At 41.8% G+C, this 21,052-nt stretch overlaps 1 protein-coding gene across 1 annotated transcript in view; it reads left to right on the plus strand.

Moving 5' to 3' along the window:
- The window catches only part of wwox (WW domain containing oxidoreductase), a 137,054-nt gene that overhangs the window by 13,047 nt on the left and 102,955 nt on the right, over positions 1–21,052 (plus strand). The window contains exon 5 of the mRNA XM_072385663.1: positions 2,648–2,754. Within this exon, the coding sequence (XP_072241764.1) occupies positions 2,648–2,754 (107 nt within the window). The remainder of the gene's footprint in view (positions 1–2,647; positions 2,755–21,052) is intronic.

A 21,052-nucleotide genomic window follows, 5' to 3' on the forward strand; every position in this document is an offset into this window, starting at 1 on the left:
AACAATCTTGCAGAGATTGTAAAAGAAGAAAGGGTTTGATCATAAATCAGACGTGTATCAGACGGATAACTCCTGTTTTACCTCGAGCGTATGAACACAAAACCTTTATAGTGTTCAGTCTTGGTTGGAGGTGATCAGGAGGACGCAGTTGTACAGGTGGATCATGTTGCTGTTTTCTTAAACAGCCCTGTGGAAGCCCACGAGACGATCTTGTACCAGACAGTCAGAACAATGTCTAAGAATTATCATTCTTCTTTTTTTAAAGTCTCATTAGAGAAGTCTTCCAACAGCCGTCACACATGACGCAAGCAACAGTTATTTAAAACACCCATATCATACCACGCAAGCTCTGTGAAACTGTTTTGTTAAGTTAGTAAATCATGTCGCCTACCTCGGCTTTCTTCTCATATCAGGGTTACATTGTGACAAAAATGCGTCAAACGTCCTCTATAGATACCAGTTTGTGTGGAGGAGAAAGCTTCAACGTGTTTTTTGTGTCTATGCATCGTCTGTGCATCTGGCCCCAGATCTTTGCAAATAATTTTCTCGGGACTGACTCAAACATTGAGTTGTTTGCAGTTGCAGTTTTTTGCATAAACCAGAGAGAAATCTCTTCAAGTAGAAATGCACACCCACTAGCTAAATGTATATATTGGTATGCACAAAGTGTATTTTGCTGTGTCTATATGTGTATGGGTATGTATGTATTGTATATAAGCTAATAGGATGTGCTGGTTTGGATATTAGCAGTAAGTTCACCTCATCTTTGGGTAAACTTCTTGGCTTTAGTTAATGATCTATAAAATATAAAAGGTAAAAGCCACAAAAATTGTGATGGATTTGAAATGGGAAGGACTTGTAAGAAAGCCCCTCGGCATCTCGCAGATGAAGGAATTTGGTACGGAAAAAGTGGCCCAAAATTACAACAAGCAAATGTCAAAGAATTAAGACAATGAGGTACAACATCATAAAAAATGTTTTCTGCTAAGGAGTACTTCTGATGCCAAAGCTTTTACCACAGTATCATTAGCATAGCATTTCTCAATGCTTTTGTTCAACGAATGATTGAAGCAGCCGATGCGTTTGTCATGGTGTGCGTGACCTTTATTGCTCCCAAGAGTGTGTGTGTTTGATACGTAAAAGTTCCACAGAATGAGTCTATTTCCACAGGATGCGCTCACATTTTCACGCAACTGCGGTGAATCAGGAATCTTTTATAAAAGATATGTGGTGGGAAACCCTGATTGTTATTTTTCAGTATTAGTTTTAGATAAAGTTGTAGAGAAAAGATGACATTTTAACTCTGAGAAGATTTTAAATGATTTTTTCTGCTAAATTCTGCTGCTATACCTGCAAACAAATTCAACTGCTGGTTGCCACGCCGCCTGCTTTTTTTTCTCTTATTTTTTCTGTCCTGTTGTTTTTATTTTCATTTCCATTTCCTGTGAGTGAAATGATCTCCGCTCTCAGCCACAGTCCCCTCCATTACACCTAATAAGGTGTCATATAATTTCATTCCATGCTTCACTTGTCAGAAAGGGCTTCCAATCCTACTCCAATTTTGAGTTTTAATAGATATTAGTCCTTAACACTCTCCTCACAATTAGGCCTCCCAGTTTTGCTCTTAATGAAAATCAGATTAAGACATATAATCTAATTACAGTCCATATTAATCCACCCTCTGATACACTCTGCCTACTGCTCTGCCTCTCACACCCTCTTTGCCACAATCAATTATTAAGCCTGTCAGTTTGTCAATCAGGACGCTCGCTCTGTGTATGTGTGGGTATGTATCGTAGTGGTTTGTATTCAGAGTATTTAGACTGAAAAATATGATGCAGCTCCGTGCTGTCGAACTGCTTCATGACACTTTGAGGGATAGTAAATGTCAAAAGAAATAAAAATATGGTGATGGGAAAAAAGTTAATCTCATGAATTAATTCAACCTACGGGATGAAATGACCCATTTAGACTTGTAATTTAGAAATGAACTTCTCTCCCTCTATCTTCGGTTTTTGTCAGTTTTATCGTGTCTCCGTGATTTGGATGGAGCCATGAAGTAGTGTTGGACTGATAAATTCTGGGCGTATCTGTGGACGTCATTTCATGGGAGAAATGCCCTTATCAGAGACCCTTTTAATGTACTGAAATATCACACCGAGGTTCAGTTTGGCTTGTCTGTTCGATTGCTCATCTCACTACTTTTTGTTTTGAACTATGTTTTTCCCTGTATTCACTGTATAATTATCAACATAACGAGCGACTGACCTCCCTTCCTCTAACACCGTAGGAGCAGCGATATGTGCTGGAGAGCTGTTGCTCTGACCCAAAACTTTATCTAAGATGAGACGAAGAAGTCTTGAAGCACAATGATTCAATCAGTTTCATCACTTCAGAGAGAAATCATTAACTTCCTCTGCTCAACCACTGGGTTACTCAATAAAATAAATTATATGGAAAATTGATGGGGATTTTAACTTGCACCCACATGCCCCCACCACCACCACCTTATTAGATTCAACCCCAAAGAATCAAAGTTATCTTCAGAAAAAAAAAAATCAAATCTTTGAAGCATTGCTCGGTTTCACTCTTTTTCCCCTTCTTGCCTTTGTCTCCCTGCATGTCCGCCTCCCTCCTCCTGTCTCAGGCTTTGAGACAGCCAGGTCTTTTGCTCTTCATGGTGCCCATGTGATCCTGGCATGTCGAAACCTGTCCCGGGCCAGCAAGGCAGTCAGCCTCATACAGCAGGAGTGGGTAAGTGTGACAGTCTACGTGAACCCTGAATATTTTTCTGGAATCCAAAGGGTCTGGAGTCAAGTGATATCGCCATATTACACCCAATGAATCCCATAGATAGACAAGTAAAAAATGAGCTGATCCTAAAACAGTGAGGACTGTCTGAGTGGCTAATAAATGGAATACATTATACATTATATGTAGAGTAAGGTGACCAGATTTCTGAAATGAAAATCGGGGACATTTTCAATGTGCCGGTGAAAAATCATCAAATATCATCATGAAATAAAAAACAGGGACAAGTACTTTTTCATGTATTTTAACCAGCTTTTATCACACAAAAGTTTACAATCAAACAAATGGGTGACATCACAAACCGTCCATCCACTGAGGAAGACAAAAATATCAATATAAGTTAAGATGGATTTTTTTGGTCAGAACTGATATTTATGACTTAAAAGGTGTCAATCAAAAAAAATTAGTGACATCACAGTTATCTCCTCACTCATCCACTTCCACCTCAGGAGCCTGGGTAGAATAAGAGCAGAGGAGAAGACGAGAAAAGCATGTCAACACCTGGTAATCTCATGCTAATGTTAACGTCACAGCTTCACTAATGACAGATATGAAAACAGTGTCGTAATGTTAACGTTCACTGACTTTTATAACGTTACGTTGGGTCTTCAATTCAGATAAACAATCATACTTACTTTAATGTTACATCACTTCACTCACACTCACAGCCAAGTCTACTGCCAGTTCACACTAAATAAATAAGTTAATACACAACATACCATTTATTGCGGCCGCTGGTCTCCTTTTCTTTCCTGCTTGCCGCCTCTAGATTGTTGTTGTTGACGCTGCTGCGTCTGTACGCTATACGACGTCTCCTCTGGCGATGCGTTAAATGCCTACCGTGATAACTGGTGTTTGAGTCTGCGTGCATTTCCCCCCATTCAGTGTCAAAATCGGGGACATTTTCGGGGGCAGCTTTGAACGGGGACAGGTCACCCAAACCGGGGACTGTCCCTGGAAATTGGGGACGTCTGGTTACTTTAATGTAGGGATGCCAAGTAGTTTGTATAACCCTAACCCTTATCCATTCAACACATTACTACAACACTTTTTCAAATTTTCAGTCATATTTCTGTGCCAATTAGCGCATTGATCAATGGTGAGGTTTGATGTCATGCCAAAGGACGCTATGACGTGTGGAAAAGGAGTTTGGGATCGAACTACTACTACTGAAAAATGGAGGTCTCTCGAATTTGACCCTTTTCACTTTGGGGTTGTGGTTCCAAACTATTTAAATATCTAATGTTTCCCTTTTATGACATGACATTGACATGGCACTGTAGAGAATCGAATTAATGGCTAAATTACAATAAGACTGAGTTATTAAGTTCATGTATACACCTTAGTCTGACTAAAAATTGGACCAGATCTGGTTCCTCGCAGTCGGATTAAGACCCTGTGATAACTCGGTTGATAATCGCTCTAAACGTGCTTGTATACGGTGAATTGGACTGGGAATTGGACTTTGTGTTCTGCGCATGCTCGAGATTTTTTCCCAGGGTCGTGACCCAGAAGTCGAAGGAGACGATCAGCGGTGGTGTCTTTCCTCCATAATCATTGCAACCAAGAGCGCCGTTGTGCATCGCGTTTGTGCCATAACCAGCTCATCACAAACAAAATGTAGAGGGACGTAGCCTCATCTTGCTCTTCATTCGCCATCTTTCTCGAATGCCTGAGTTTGTTGTTGTTGTTGATGGTGGTGAAGAGGTCAACCGGAAGTGGCTCTATTACCATTAGTTGAAATGGGTACAGCGCCACCTATCGTACCGGTGTATGACATGCTTTGTGCCAATGATTCCATTTAATCCCCACTATATAAACTTGGATAATTGCCCTTGCCCAAATAAGGAGCATAGTCCAACTATAGCTATAATCGAATTAATCTCATCATGTAGCCCCACTGACTTTATCCAAACATTCAGGGCTCAAAAGTAACTGTTGAATCCTGATAAGATTGGATAAGGAACAATACAGGGATAGATAGTTTCGATGTGATTGGCAAATGTGGTGTTAATTCACAAGCTAGTGACATAAAAGGAGGACATTTTCATAATTCTGCACATTTCAGCCAGACATTTTTCTCAGTAACAGTAAAGGCTAAAGTGTTCATGTTTTCAGAAAGTGCCTCCCTCCTCACAGTTCACATGAACAACGAGGAAGCTCCTGTCTCTGTGTAAAGCAAGAGTTAAATGGAGGGAGGCAGAGGGAGAAAAAGTGAGAGGGCATCTGATAATTACCTGAGATTATTGCTCTAATATCGCTGCGCTTGTGACATGTCTCTAGATTTACGAGTGTGGGAAAATAAACAAGCGAAATGTGGGTGCTGGAGCAGAAAGAATAAGCCATTAGCACTGGGTTGATTACAGAGAGCAGGACTTAAAGATGGAGGAGAGTGAGTGCTCAGCGCAGATATGAGCAGAGAGGGGGAGAGAGGGAGACAAACGCCTTTGAGCGTGAGTAGATCTGCAGTGTTTAAACTCGCCAAAGTCTCTAATTGAAGTATGCCCCTGGGGCTGTCAGAGCTGCTCCACTGTGTGAAATGCACTGCTTTGTTTAAATGAGTGAGGAAAAGCTCTGATCCCAGTACCAGATTTTGTAGTACAATTGATTTTTGAGCTCCACACCTGCAACAGATTCATCCAAGATGTCGGTAACTTAGCTAATGGAATATTGCTTAGGATTGCTTTTAGAAAATAAATGACTGTGAGAAAGTAAATGGACGATTTTTGAATAATCGTCCATTTTTGTGATAAATTGACATGTTCTGTGTAGAATCTTCAGCAAATTTAAGAACTACATTAAAAGTGTTTGATATGGTTTAAATAGAGCCAGAGTAGTGAATTAGCCTTGCCGCAACTCTCCCCTTATTTCCTTTTCAGGAAACCCCCCCTTTATAGGCTAATGAATAAAAGTCACAATATCAGAATAAATCTTTGCCGCAAATTCTCCCCTCTGGCGACATTATTAATAGATTCAGGAGAAGAATAGAGAGGAGGATTAATCTTTAAGATGATGGATGGACTCTGCTTACCTTCCCATGCTCCAGTGTTAAGGTCATTTTGATAAGAGGGTATATTTTGGGGTCCTCTGTACAAAAGGTCACCCTATCTACTTCCAGGTCCCTCTCAGAGTTCCGCTCTGGCTGCCAGGAGTGGAACTGCTGTCCCGATTGCACGAGACCTCTGACCTCCAACTACCTGCTTACTATTACTCTGAACTCTCTCTTACTCTAACTCTCGCTCTTTGACTGGCTGTGTGGGCTCGTGTTGCCGTTCAGAGGTGAGAGTGATGGCTTGCTCGCAGCCCAGGGCGGTGCGGTTCAGCGCAGCAACGTGTACTGACAGTGGGTATAATGGTCGGGTCGCTGATGGATAATGGGCAGGTCAGAACGGCCGGGAAGAGCAGGGTCAGAGGACTTATCCTTCCCAGCCAATCATACTGTGTTCTGCCAGTACAGTACAAACAGAACATTTACACTTCACAGAAAATTCCTGGAAGAGCAAAGTCTGTCCCGTGCTCTTTGTCTAATCTTTAGCTATATAGGAGTTTTTTTTTTTCATCTGTAACACACTTACTTCTTTATGTTTTGCCAAATATCATCACTGAATCAAAGTGTTGCCTGCATCTCATGTGCAGTCTTAATCTGAGCAGAATGTGTTGGTTTTTCTGCCTCTATTGGGGCTGTGAGTAAAACCCTTCCAGCAGGCTCATTAGGGGAGTTGACTGTGGCAAAGAGGAGATAAACATTTACCTTATGATTGTGTTTTACAATAAACCTGATGCTGGCTGGCTTCATAGGGATCAAAGAGGGCTGTTTTTACAGGCTGTGATGAAGGCACCGTAAAACCAGGGTATTAAGCAGCAGATGTGTCCTGAGAAAGATGGAGGAAGGGCAGAAAATGGGAAGACGGAGACAAAGAGGAAAGAACTGTTCATTTGTAGAGCCATAGATTTTGATTTATGTTCACAAAAAAATGCATTTCTATTGATTACAGTGCATTTTGCATCCTAACATTGTCCTTTTAGATTTCTTTTGGAGCTCTGCTATGAAAACCTTCCAACTCTGCTGCTCATGGCCTTTGCCCTGGACTTTAACTACGTGCTACTGACTAACATCCCCTGACCTATCCATCTCCCATTCAACTCACAGAAAAAGCAGGTTAAGTTGGTGGTTAACAATTAAAGTGTTGCCTGCGTGCCAAAGATTTATTTTTCCTGATTGCTTTTAAAAATTATGCTTATCTTCTACTCCAATATTCCCCTCAGAGAGCTGTAATGGACTCCCCTGAGAAGCAGCGTACTACTCGGTGGGCCAACCAAGGCCCTTGGCCCCCGAGTAGAATACAACACATACACATACACATGTGGTCCATGGTCTTCTTTTGTAATTTCTTTCCTTTTTTTTTTTTATCTAAAATGCTCATTTCCCTCACTGGCCCTTTCTACAACACATGCTAATGAGATGCTTTGTAAGGGCGTTAATTAGCGAGTTAGTCACTGATTGCTGTGCTTGTATTTGTTGTATGTGTGTGTGTGCGTGGCAGGGGGGTATTAATATGGCTGCATGCCGCTGAGGAGAGTTCTGTCAGGGTCTGCTCTGGAACCAATTAGGCTAAAGCTCAGTGTCCGCTGAGGCTGCTGGGAGAAAAAAAAAACAGAAACAAAAAACTCTGCTGCTTGCAATGTCAAACAGTAACATTAGCACAGGCCAGAGAGGCAAAGAAAGACAGGCAGACAGAGCTGATAAGCAGCGGTCATTCATACAGACAGCCTGACACTTCCTGCACTGAATAGGAAAATCAAGCAAGGAAAACCCTCTACAACAAACAAGTATTTTCTAGTTTATGATCTGAATTATTGTCAAGATTTTAGATCTGTACAATAACTATTCGACTGCTGGTATAGGCTCCAGCCCCCCCGGTCCACCTGACCGATGGATTAAGCGGGTATAGAAAATGGATGGATGGACAATAACTATTCTGTATGTTATCTACCCAGATACTGTTTTACTGGTTCTCATGCAGGAGGATAAGGTAACGTCGGGATCAGTGAGACACAATGTTCCTTTCCAAGCCTCTGCTATTTCAGGTGGAGCAACTGGACTGACACACAGATGGTGGAGCAGGAGATATCAGTTTATAAAGCTGCTCCCATATCTTCTAGCTACACCTTATTACTAATTTACATTGCTTCCCTGCTCATGGTATGATATTTATCATACAATACTGTGTCTTTATGTGTCACGGCCTACGTACAACTGTTAGATGAGGCAAAGTTCCAGGCGAGTCCTACATTTCTTACAAAAAACGACTCCCTCTCTGTCTGGTTTGGAGAGGAAAAGTGGTGCATGCTTGTATGTATGCCTGTATTTGTCTATTTGTACAGTGCGTAACCTCGTGTCTCAGTCTGACAGGCCCCGTGCCCCGCCGGCCAAGGTGCCATGCCACGCTACAGCCACGCTCCTCTCGTTGAGACCGAAAGGAAGTGGCACATGTGAAATGCTGACCTGGTTGGTTCATGCCCCTCAGGGACTCAGGATGCTGCTCTTTTAGTTGCTGTTTCTCTATTCTCTTTCACATCATGGTTTTACTATTTTTATTTTTTTTTTACATAATTTGGAAAGGCCTCAAAAGACTTGTGCCCTCTCCGCTCACCTTCTGATTCCCTGACATTTTCCCCTTCTTTTTACTCCCAAAATGATTGAGGAAATTGCAGCCTATTTCCCAGGTCAGTGAGCAGAACTGTAGCCCTCTCCCGTTCTTCCACAGAGCCCAGTAGATCATAGTTAGCCATTTTTAAACTTAATTTGATTTCTTTCCAAGGTAGGATTTCACCACCAACCGTAATGTTGTCAAAAACAAGGCCACCCTATTAACTACACCTGCTCTTCAACCTCCCTCTGTTCTCTGAGTCCTCTCCTCAGATGCATCCATTAAACCACTGAGAGAGATATGGTTCTCCCTTATTTCCAGCATACAGCACCGTGCAAATCCTTCTCTTTCCTCACATATTAGTATTGTGTGTCTGCATCTCCAGGGAGACCTTCCCATCTCTCTTTATTTGCCTGTTTGTTTTTACTTGCTGCTTGTCGTTGAACTGGGAATAAAAAGGCCCCTCATCTTCAACTGTTTTCTATCTCAACTTGGCACTGAAAAGAGCAGAAAGGAAGGATTGAAAGAGGGCGCAGCTGCGATTTAAATTTGAGAAGGAAACCCCCTTTTTATTTCAGAATTCACCCGGCTCTGATTCCTCCTAAAAGTGACCAAAAAAGGCTCAGAAACTACAATAGGTTTTACTGTAATACACCAACGAGCATTTCTTTACATTACACAGGTGACTGTTCCAATGCAGCTTGTGGGAATACTAAAGGAGGCTCAGTGTGACTATTGGTTTAAAAGTGTAATTGTTGAATACCTTGAAGTTTTACAGTGGTAAGCATTTTGTGTGTGTGCGTGCCTGTAATTGTGCATCTATGTAATACACTCCCAAAAGTTCAGTATGCATGCACACTTAGGTGCACACACATGCACGCTGCACACGCTCATCCACATGGTGTGTATTTAAATGCTTGATTATGCATTTTGCATAGCTTTGGGACATGCATCACTCTTCCCAGACTGCTAATAAAGTGACCAGGGAGATGGGGAACCTAAATGAATCCTAAAGTGCCTTGCTTGCATTCCTCACTCTCTCCCTCTCCCTCACCGCTCTGCTTAGTTATTCCAGCCCATCGTGGAAAGCTGCGCGCCACTCGTCTCTGTTCCTCCTTATGTCTGTCTGCTGCAGCCAGGTGCTCTGTCTCCTGAAGAGGTGTGGCCTGCTCCTAATTGCCTGGACCACTGTGAACTATGGGCAAATGCTCTGTGTGAAGGAGCACCGTAGAGGAATAATTTTGAATAAATCACATAGTTAGCCGGTTGATATTTTCTGCTAAATAAGCAGTTCAGCAGCCATCTCACAAGGAGGTGTGAGCGTTAGAATGATGGGTCACTTGCCATAGGTCATGTTGGCGAGGATTTAAATGATTTAAATGATGTCACTGCCACTGAAGGGGACAGGTTGAGGAAGGATGTGTAAGGTGGCACCTCTTTGTTGTTTGAACCTGACAGATTCTCATCCCTCTCTCTTCCACTTTTTCCTGTGAAGGAGGGCTCATAGCCCTGGGATGAGTGCTTCCTATGATGAGCGAGGGGAGAGGTTGCTTGGATCTCTTTCAGTCTTTCTTTCTTCTTGTCTCTGCCAGCACAGAATGTTTTTATTGAAGTTTGAGAAGTGCTGACCACAGAGACAAGTCCTGCAAACACTCTAATGTTTTAAATAAAGAGATGAGCCATTTGTAATAAGCTGCAGCCAGATAGACTGAGGCTTAGCTGATGTCTGCCAAACAAGCAAACGCAGTAATGTTATATGCAGAAACCATCTGGCAACAAGGCTATAACATTTATCTGCTATTATACCAGTCTTTCTCAAACTATTTGGTTCAGTTAAAAATTAACACAGGCTCTCGGTTCCTACGACAAAGTTAATGTTAGATGCAAAAGGCTAATTGGATGTATTTCTGTTTGTTGTCTGATATTTAAAGTGTCTGATCAGTCATAACCTGTCAAGAGCATATTCAGACGTGAAACGGGTAATTGATGAATATGTGTGTGCCAACATGTCCTCGTCTGATTACATATGAGAGACACAAAAAGGGAGAAGAAGTCTGTAAGTATACAGCTTGTTGTTAGTTTGTGTTTTTTCGCTGTACAAAACGGCTTCAGCTCTGGGATGTTGGGGAGTTTCCTCATGTGGCGTCAAGACTTTGACTTTGTTATCCCAAATATTACCTTTAATCCTCTTTAGCTATTCCTTAGCCATGTCCTGACATTTTCCTTTAGAGTTTGCTGGCATTATTTGATCAACCTTAGCAAGTCGTTCTGTACCAGATGCAGCAAAGCAGGCCCAAACCACCATATTTCACAGATTGTATAATATTCCTTTGCAAGAGTGAAGAGTCACTTTCTCCTTTCCTCGCACCCCTAACACACCTAACCAGGCACCTGCACTGCTGTACTTGTTTTACTTATACTCTGTCATTTAGATTCATATTGATTCACCACTCAGTGTATAGATCAGGGTTTCTTAATGCACTAAAGCTCTAATGTTGTTTCCTCACTTGTAAGTTGCTTTGGATAAAAGGGTCTGCTAAATGACTAAATGAAAATGTAATTGATTTCTCTTCTCCAAACGTAATCTTTGAACCAAAAAGTTCCTTTGTCTCCTATGTCTGCAAAACAAACCAACAGGCTTCTGGCTTGTGTGTTTGATCTATAGCAAACTGTAAGACTGGCAGCATTAGTGGCTTTCCTCTTGCAGCCCTGTAATACACACCATTGTTGTTAAGTTTCCTGTTGATGGGGGGGACTACATGAACGTTGACATTAAAAATTGTGAGAGACCTTTATTTACTTGGACGTTACTCTGGGTGTCTGAGTTATCCAGCCTCTCCTCTGCTCTTTATAATTCCTCCATTTGTCCACAGTCAGACAGACTGTGCAGTCAAAGCTTTTTATAGATGGGTTTGGAATCTTTTCCAGCTTAATGAGCATAAAGAAGTCTTTTTTTTGAGGTCTTCAGAAATATGGCTTGTTTGTGCCTTGTTACACTTCCATAAACTCGTGTGAAGGCTTTGATAGATCTCTGCTCTTTAGATAAAAAAGAGCTCCCACACACATGCGATTGTCTTTGCACTAATTGAAAATACTTTAACGTTAACTCTGACTTCACCTTCAAATCAAACTGTAACCATAGAGTTTCATCACACTGTACGTTTAGCACTCACATATCATTGTGGATCATTTTCCTCAATAAATAAATGACCAAGTATTCATGGGAAAATGTTTCGTGGCACATTTATTCAGAAATATTGGAACTTCTAGAGGGTTCACACATTTATCAAGTGCTACTGTATTTTGTATAAATTAAAAAAATTATCTTTTTTGTCTCTGTAAAAATTTTTTGCTGTAATGTAATGTCTGTGATGCTTGTCTTGTGTTTGTAAGATATCCTGTGGAGTCAGGTCTCATGGAATTGATACCAGTGAACTGCTCCAGGCATCCAAACAATTGGGCCCCAGGCACAGCTATCATTAGTTTCTGGGAAGTTGTCTACATATTTGTATGCTTGTGTGCGTATGTTCATGTGTACGTGTGTGTATATTTGGGTTGGTATGTGTTTCGACACAGAGTTAACACTGGTTTACAGCTTAATCAGTCTGTGTAACTGAATGCATATTTATCAGAGAGAGAAAATTCATGCTCAAAGAATCAGACCTCAGCCCATACATCTTTATCAAAGACACACACAGACATGCGCGCACTCAGATCCACATTTCATTAGAGAGGCAGATTCAGGCAGCAGTAGATTAAAAACAACGTGTGTTTTTACAGGTCCATAAATCAAGCACAGGACGAGAAAGATTCATTTAGAGAACACCAGCGTTGTGGCGTAGGTGCCCTCACGTGACTAATGCTTAACTGCAATACTTATATACACTGCCTTTTTATTAGTTTCATTCTCTCTTGCCCCATATCTATGATTATCTCACAGCTCGAGGTTGACTTGCAGAGTTGGCTAGATGTTGTGTTCATTTTTGTTGAGCATTTTGATGATGAAAAAGCCGATCCCATTCTAACTGTGATTAAGCCCACAGACTTGCAAATGATCAGGCCTAATCTTACACGGCTTTATTGATCTTGTGCCCGCTGTATTTAATAAACCAGTGTGTTAGTTTATTATTACACAACACCTGCTGTTCGGATGGAAAAGCCGGGTCATTTCTGTTATTCTTTTCATCCGTTCAGCTGGTTCGCCTGTGGGAATGCAGGGTGGAGAGCAGGGCTGGTAATCTGCCATTTGGACGGCTCACACTTTCAAAAACAGTACCTGCTTTTTAATGGTGTGTGAAGCACATACCTATAAAATGTTTTGATGTCCTAGAGTAAATGCAACATCACATGAACACACACACGATCACGTGCAGGCATACACACAAACGCACACCCACCTGCTCTGTATGTCATACAGCTTTTGTCTGAGTTCTTCTAAGGCTTACAGTAGCTGTGTGCTCATGTGTCTGTGTTTATGGGTGCGTAGTCCACGGTTTCATCCCGAGACCGGCGTTGACACACAGAGAGCAGGTGTAATTTCCCCAGCACTAAAACCCCAACAAGTGGCACCTGGGGAGAGAAGAGCATATTACAGGTTCAAGCGTCTATGCTCCGCTTTACTACAGAGAGCTACAAGCTCTCCTGACCTGTGACCAGGCATAGCTCTGTGTGTGTGCGTGTGTGTGTGTGTGTTGAGGGAGGCTCAGAGGTGTCGGAGCTACCTCGCTGTTTCTTTCAGAGTGTAAAGCATTTATTAGGGTCCAGACCTGTTTGGGGGGCCGCAGGGCAATATTATTTCACGTCTTCGAATTGAGAAGCATGAGTATGTGTGTGCGTGTGTGTGTGTGTGTGTGCGTATTTACTGTACAACTTTTAGATAACCAGCTCTATATAGAGGCAGGTTAGAGGGTGAACAGGATTGGTAAATATATCAAATAACTCTGTAATAAAACGTGCTGTAAACCAGTGAACACAGTTTAATCTCTGACCTCTAACTCCCTCAGTCACAGCGCTATATGTAGACCGCGGCAGCTCTGTTGATTAATTCTGATGTGGACCACGAGGCAGAAGTACTGTATGGTGTCAGAAACTTTGGGTTGAGTTGCTGTCGTAATGGATTGGATGGATTTTTTTAAAATCAGAGGACAGTTAAGATTTAAGAAATGTAGAAAATGGGAAATGTCACGATGCACTGCATTTTGTACTTTGGTCGCCATATTGTGTGAGTTGCCTTGTTAAGCACACAACCACAAAAAACACTGATCAACGGCAGATTTGGACACAATGAGTGAGAGAGAAGGAGAAAGAGAGAGACTGAACATCATCAGAGAAAAGGAGATAAAAGACAGACGGACCAGATGTAGACTGAGCTCAAGATTCTGCACAGCGAGGTGAACAAAGAAGCAAAGCAGGCATACTTTGAAAAAGAATATTTAAGAATTTAACAGTGTTGCTCCATATGAGATACAAATTGTGAGAACACATACATCTGAAGAAATCTGTGTAGGCTTATTGTGGTCTGTAAATATTAAAAAGCTCACCTTTTACAGTTTCTTATTAACCTAAAAATCTGAAAACCAGCAAGTGTTCAGCATGTAGCTTTAACCAAAAAGCTGTTGAAGAGCTTTTTGGTTAAAGCTACATGACATCTTACAATACAAACAAAAGAGCAATGTCTGACCACTACCGTTACTTTTGTGTCATATAATTCCTTTTCCCATCGTCTGATGTAACATTACCAAATGCTATTTAACTAACTGACCACATGCTTCCTTCCAAACCCAGCCGGCCCAATCAAAGCTTTGCATCTGTATAAAGGCACAACAGGCCTAAATGTTTGAGCAGAAGTGGAAGGAAACTCGTGTTTGCCTACTGTAAGATAAAGTTAATCTTGTTATTTGCATTATGTGCAACTACAATCAAGTCAGCCATAGACTGCAGTTTCAGTAAAGTACACATGTAGTGTCTCAAATTGCATAGTTCCATCTTCACTCTTGCTGTTTTTGAGGGCATTCACTCTGACATGCAGTACTTTATGAATACTCAGATGTTGTGCCTGTAACAGTCAAAAATATTTAGATTGAAGTGCAATTCAATTATTACTCTCCAAGGTTACTTTCTTGCCTATGTAGCAGAAGACCCACAAACCAATTTTCGGCCAGGAGGATAAGTCTTCTGTTCCAATGGAGATGCGTGTGGGAAAATAGAAAGCGTCATGTAATTTAAAATCAGGGAACAGCCTCTCCTCTATTATTTTCTGTGTAAATGAAAAAAAGAAAAGAAAGAGAAAGTCTTTCTGAATTTTAGTTGACAAAAGCAGAGATTCCACTCATGAAATTTAGGCTGCTGTTACACTCACTGCTTTGGTCATTACGCAGGCAAATTGTGACATCAACACAACACCATAGCTGTTTATGTGAATGCTTGAGGCTGGACTCACTGTAGCCTTCATCCGGAAATGGAGGCAACATGCTGAGAAAATTACACCACTCTAAAGCAGCACTGGAAGAATCCATATAGGTAGTCCATTATGTGCACACAAATGTAACTGCGCTGTTTTGATATATCTACTTTACTTTTTTGGTATTTTTTAAATGTTTTTGTAACATTTGTAATCATTTGTCTTAGGTTTTAATGGGGCATTCGGATGCATATAGAGACTGTCCGGCTCACACAGTCTTCACTGCAGCTCATCTTCTTTGTTACAGCGCATGACAGGTTTGAAAAATTGGGAGTTGCATGACCTACAGGCATTGTCAGTTTGGGCAATTTTGGCATGCGAAATTTTTCACAAGATCGAGAAGAAAAGCACAAGTTTGGTGCAACCCAAAATTTGAGTTCACCTGCTACATCTCAGTCATCGTGCATCTCACATCAGTCTCTGCAGTAGCTTGTAAAATCTGCTTTCCCTCTTCTCAGGTACAATTCCACTGCAGATGCTTTTCTGAGGCACCAAGAACTTTTAGAGGAGCCTTTCCCTGACCCCAAATTTTCACTGTAGGAATGAGGGACTAAACAAAGTACCTGGGTCCCTGCGTTTTAAAGTGCAAATTGTTTTAGTTGAAATTCAAACTTTGATGTTTACATTTCCAAAGGTTCCTTACTATTTCATATGCCCATGAATTCATCTAAATGAACTTGCAGGTCTTTAGATTGTCAGAACAATTTTTTTTATAAATTGAAAAAAGTTGGATGAAAATACAGCTCAATGTTCTCTTTGAATGCAAAACCATTAATAGAATATTATATCCAAGTCAGCTATGCTTCTCTGAACCTCTGAGCTTCCCCTCCCATAATTACAGCAGTGTTTTGTTAAAACACAGAGAGTTACAAGATTGGATCATTTAAAAAGCTGCACCATCCCTACAGGTCTGTTTGTGACTGTAAATGGTGAACAGAGATAACCGAGGCTCCTAATCTCTCTTGTGAAGGGCACTGGTTCCTATTAATGTAGTGCCATGATAAATTAGCCCACCAAAACCCCTATACACAACAATGAATGATGAACTGAGCACTGGATATTTCTATGAGTGAGACTGCCTCGTTAATTTTTGGTAACCAAATCTCCATTAGGTCTGATTGAATGACCAAGAGGAGCCAGCGAGGGCAAGGTGGAAGACTGGACTGATGGGCAGAGCAGAAAAATCACGAGCGATGAAGGGGGGAGCAGAGTATGGGTGAAGGGGTGGAAGGTGGGTTATGTGGGGATGGGGGTCTTGGATGCTCATTTATTACATTGCACAGCGGCCCGGGGATCAGCTTCATCAAGACTGATTCAGAGCTATTGGGTTTGGACTCCATCTCCCATAAATCCTGGCATGTGACGCTGATGAATGTGGGCCATAAAGCCTCCCGCTCTGACATGTGGAGAGCAACATGGAGAACCATGGGAAAATGTGAGTGCTCCAGGTTAATGTCAATGAGGCCTGGGAGTGAAGAGAGGATGATGGAGAGAAAGACAGTCAGGGACAGCGAGGGATCAGAGGTGTAGAGAGGGGGATTGAGAAGATTGAGTGGGCCGAGAGCAGAATGTGAAAAAGCAGAGCGTTTGTGGGAACTTTGAAACTGAATTTGCTGTGACATTTGCTGTAATTCAACCATCATCATGGTAGTTTAAAGCCATGCTGCTTGAGGTGCAGGGAACAGCCTTATATTTTTCCACATCTTCAAATGTTGCTAATAAGCCACGTGGCTATATGACACTGTTTGCTATCATTCTGTTATTTTACGACGGTGTAATGTTGGCTGTATCACATAGATCAACATAGCTCATTTAAATATCCACCCCATAGTAGCGCCAACTACAGGAACCACAGAACTGGCAAGACAAGAAACGGAGACGTGTACACTTCATTAACAGATCCTGTTTTGGACTATAAAGTGGCATCCCACTGTGCACAAGGAAAATTCCCTGATTAGGGGGACAGAGAGGGGCATTGCTGCCCTAATGACGGTTTCCACTTCAGTCGGGTGTTATGGTGACGAGGCCGAGGGATGCGCTGACTCTTGGATGAGATAGGAAAAGCAGTGTATTTGTATGGATGGGATAGGAGAGGGTCAGGGGAATGCACATCCACAACTCATTTGAAGGAGTCAGTTTTACTAGGTTGTGTCTAATGGAGATGTGCTTATGTTAAGAGTCAGGGGAGACGCTAATTTTACAGAGAGCTGAGCGAGATGTGTGAGCCACGATGGTGTGTTTGTGTGCATGTGCTCAAGCAGTTTTAACCTAATTTTGCCATCTTCTCTCATACAAACTTTACAAAGAATTTATTTAGAATAACATCACTAATCATTATCATGTTTTCTCATTTGATTTACATTTTAATTAAATAATATACGATTAATGAAATAATTGTAGTCAGTTAAATCTTCCAGAGAAAGACTTCAATCTAGATTCATTGAGATTGGGCTTTGAGGGTAATCTACATATATGTTTTTACTGCCAAGAAGGCATACCTACATTTCTCTGACATGTACACACAAATTACAAACATTTGGTGCATTTTTAGCCTGTCTCTCAAAGAATTTTATTTCATTGTGGCTATAATCATTTTTGGGAATTGGACATCAATGAGAACAATGTTTTATTTGCAGTAGAATAAGTTATCATGGGAGCCAAATATGGGATTTACATAGATTAAAGAGACTTTATTTTGGGTTAAAGAGGCATTGTGCATGCTTTTTTTGCTCTCTATGTAAAGCTAATAAATGCACTGACAGTTGCTGAATAATTCAGATATAAGTAAGAATCTTAACTTTAACTATAGCACCAATCTGATAAAGTCTTTGACAGGAAAATGAAGACAAATGAATAGAACTTTTAAGGCTTACAAAAGCCTCAGATCAGTGTTACGATAAACTACCCCAAGCTACCCCCTCCCCACCACTGCATCCTCCTCTCAGCTTCCTAATTTCTCACATTTTCCTGTCCCACCTCACATCACTCCCCCCACCATCGCCACAGGAGCTACCTGAGGCCCTTGTGTCCACCTCATTCATCACCTGGGTTTGATTCCTCTGCTTCGAGAGAGAGAGAAAGGGAGAAAAAGAGTTGAGGAGGAAGAGTAAAGAGTCATAACAAACCCTCCTCTGTTCCCTCTTCTTCTTTTCTACCTCCCTTCCTTGAGTGTGTGAGGGAGAGATGAATGCAGCCAGTGGAATTAATTGCACTCCTTTACTGAAGATCAGCAAGTTTGCTCTGTTGGCGTGCTGATCTGCCATATGGCTGCCCACTAGGTGAACACTTTGATTAATGTTGCCCACTCCCCATTTTTTTTTTCTCCACTAATATTTGATTCTGATAAGAGAAATTCAGCTCCCCATTTTGATCTCTCCACGTTCAGTCTGCACTCTCCCCCGTTTCACTTTTTTCTCCACTCACCTGAGCCATCTGTATCTGCAGCTCAAGTTTGGTTCCCAGTCTCGCCCCTTGTTTCATTGTTGTTTTTCGACAAGGTTTGCACTCAAAGTCTTTGTGCGATGTGGCATCAGTGTAGAGAGTGTAGAGTATCAGCGAGATTAGAGGAGGAAAGAAGGGCCGGAGTGTTTGTGTAAGAGAGGGATTTGGAGCTATGGGTACGTGTCCTTCGCAGTTGATTAGGCCCCTAGTGTGTTGAGTGTTTCTCTATTAGCCTCCTCAGCCTCTCGTCTTCTGCTGTGTACAGTGACTACTCTCCAGCCCAGAGGTCTTAGACACACACACGCAAACACACACACACAGAAACCCGCGTGTGTGCACAGTCAGATAGGATGTTGCGCTGGGGTTCAGGCAGTAACAAGGAGGTGAACAGATGCTGGAGTCACAATATCAATAGGGCTGACTGTAGGTAATAATACCTTTGCAGGTTTCAGTCCTGAGACAGACCTAACTAGAGAGGCAACTCTCAAGTGAAACATTTGCTCTCTGCAAATCACTCCATGTAAGTGTGAGTGTGGTTGTTTGTGGGTGCATGTACTCCCATTACACGTTAGAGAGCCTGTTTCTGCTGCAGGGGGTACAGTGGGAGGGTGTCAGTGCCATCCTCAGCTCTGAGATAAAATGTTCTCACCTGAGGTCACAAGTTCAAGTTTTTCTTTTTCCTCTCGTTATAATGAGGCAGCGATACAGAACACGATGCAGACATCTATGCTGGAGGATCTATTGCAGTCACACAGGTGCTTTGTTTTCTTTCTGTTTTATGGCCTGTTCCCGCCGCTCGTCTGTTTTGGTCTCCTTCAGTCTTTTTAAGTGCTGTCATTCTCCAGTGTTTGGATGTGGCCCAGAGGGCCCTTAGCGAGACCAGGGGCCGGGAATGAGCAACAAACCCCAGCTAGCGGGTGCCCTCGGTAGGCTGCCAGTACCCCTAAATCTCCCTGATTACCTGGGGTGGATATGGTGTGATGGGGGTGTTACCAAGGTGGTGGGCTCTCTAAAGAGGCTGATTGAGATGCAAATGGAGGCCATAACTCAGAAGTAATGCAGACCTGAGCACCCTTTGCCTCGTCCGTTCCTGCTCACCTCACTCTCTCATTGCTCCCCATTTACTTCAGCATAAGAGGAGAGACTGTTATTGTCTGAGGATAAAGTTAGATATTTATCATAGCAAGAGAGACATACTGTATCAGAGAGAGGTCCTAGCAGAAAATATCAGGGTGCAAATTGACTATTGTTTATGGGGTAAACAAAAGTATCACATACTGTACACACACAGATTCCATTATTTGACCATAAATGCAGACACACATGAAGACACCAAAGTCTGCTTGTGTCTCTTAGAGAGAACAGATGGACACAATAAGTGTAAGGGCCTCTAGGTTTATCAATAGAAAGGTGGAATGAACAGTGGAGGAGGAGGGGGAGGAGTAATTGCACAGTCCTTTGCTGAATTGTTCTGTGGATGCAAATTTAAATCCCTCCTATTATTTTAATAATCTGCCTTTTACTGCTTGTGCTCGGATCATTTGTTTGCAAACCAGGTTATTTGGAGAGGGAGGCTCGGGGGTAATTTCATGCTTTGGAGCATTTATATCTATAACTTAATGAGGAGAGGGCCTGTTGTTTCCTGGTAATACACTGCTAGAGGGAAGCAAACTTTTTATTCTCCGTTTAGGGTACTGTTAGAGGGCAATAACGTGGGATTACTCTGATGGAATTAAGGAGCAAACTGAGGAAAGACCTAATGCAGCATCGGGTGATAGACCAAACTTAATACTTGTTTTTAATTCAGTTTTTTTAGGTTCATGGGATGTACTGTAGGAGATGAGCTTTCACATCACAATAAGCTTACACAGATTTCATCAAAGATTTCTAAAGATTTAAGCATCCTGCTTCTGTTCGTTCCCTACAGTATGTATATTTTCTTTTTTTTTTTCTCAACAATCTTGCCCTCTTAAAATGTTTATGCAACATGTTGTTTGTCCTGCCGTTTACAGAACTGAAATGTGTCTTGTGCAGAAAGTCAGCTTGTACTCAGTTTAGTGCAACCTTAATATGTTTAGCTAAGAGACAAAAGAAGTCTCGCCATCGAGAGAAAGCCTGCGTGCAGTCTTGTGAGATGATCGGGACTGTTAACGCAGTTACTTTCAATTAGTGCAGCCAAAGACATTGTGGGATGGAATGATGGTGAGGAAAAGGTGTTGTCCTTCTCTTCTTTTCTACCAGCCTTGCTGCCATTCCTCCGCTCCTCTGTTCCCTTGTGAAGGACTCTTCTTTCAGCAAATTGAATCAGACTGCATGAATTAAAGTAATAACTCAATTTGTTTACAAGGCATCATTTATTCTCTGTCATGCCTGTGCTCCGTTGACAATCTACAGCTCACTGACCCCCGGCCTTTGCTGAGGTCACGTGATGCATTCATTACATTGTTCAACGAGACTCTTTCAGCCTATTACCGGGCGACAAGGGGCTAAAGATGCATGATGAGAATCCTATTATTCAAATCTGTATAACATTTTACCAGAAAGCACAACTGCACGACCTTATCATCAGGCAGGGGACAGCAGATCATGTAAATGGTGCTTGAAAAACTGCACTCTTTGTCATGAATGTGTTTGAATCTGAAAAGTACAATAATGATAATGATACTTGTGATAAACATATCAGATGGGG

This window comes from Leuresthes tenuis, unplaced genomic scaffold (assembly GCF_036924035.1).
Source record: "Leuresthes tenuis unplaced genomic scaffold, fLeuTen1.0.hap1 SCAF_5, whole genome shotgun sequence".
NCBI classification, from domain to species: Eukaryota; Metazoa; Chordata; class Actinopteri; order Atheriniformes; family Atherinopsidae; genus Leuresthes; species Leuresthes tenuis.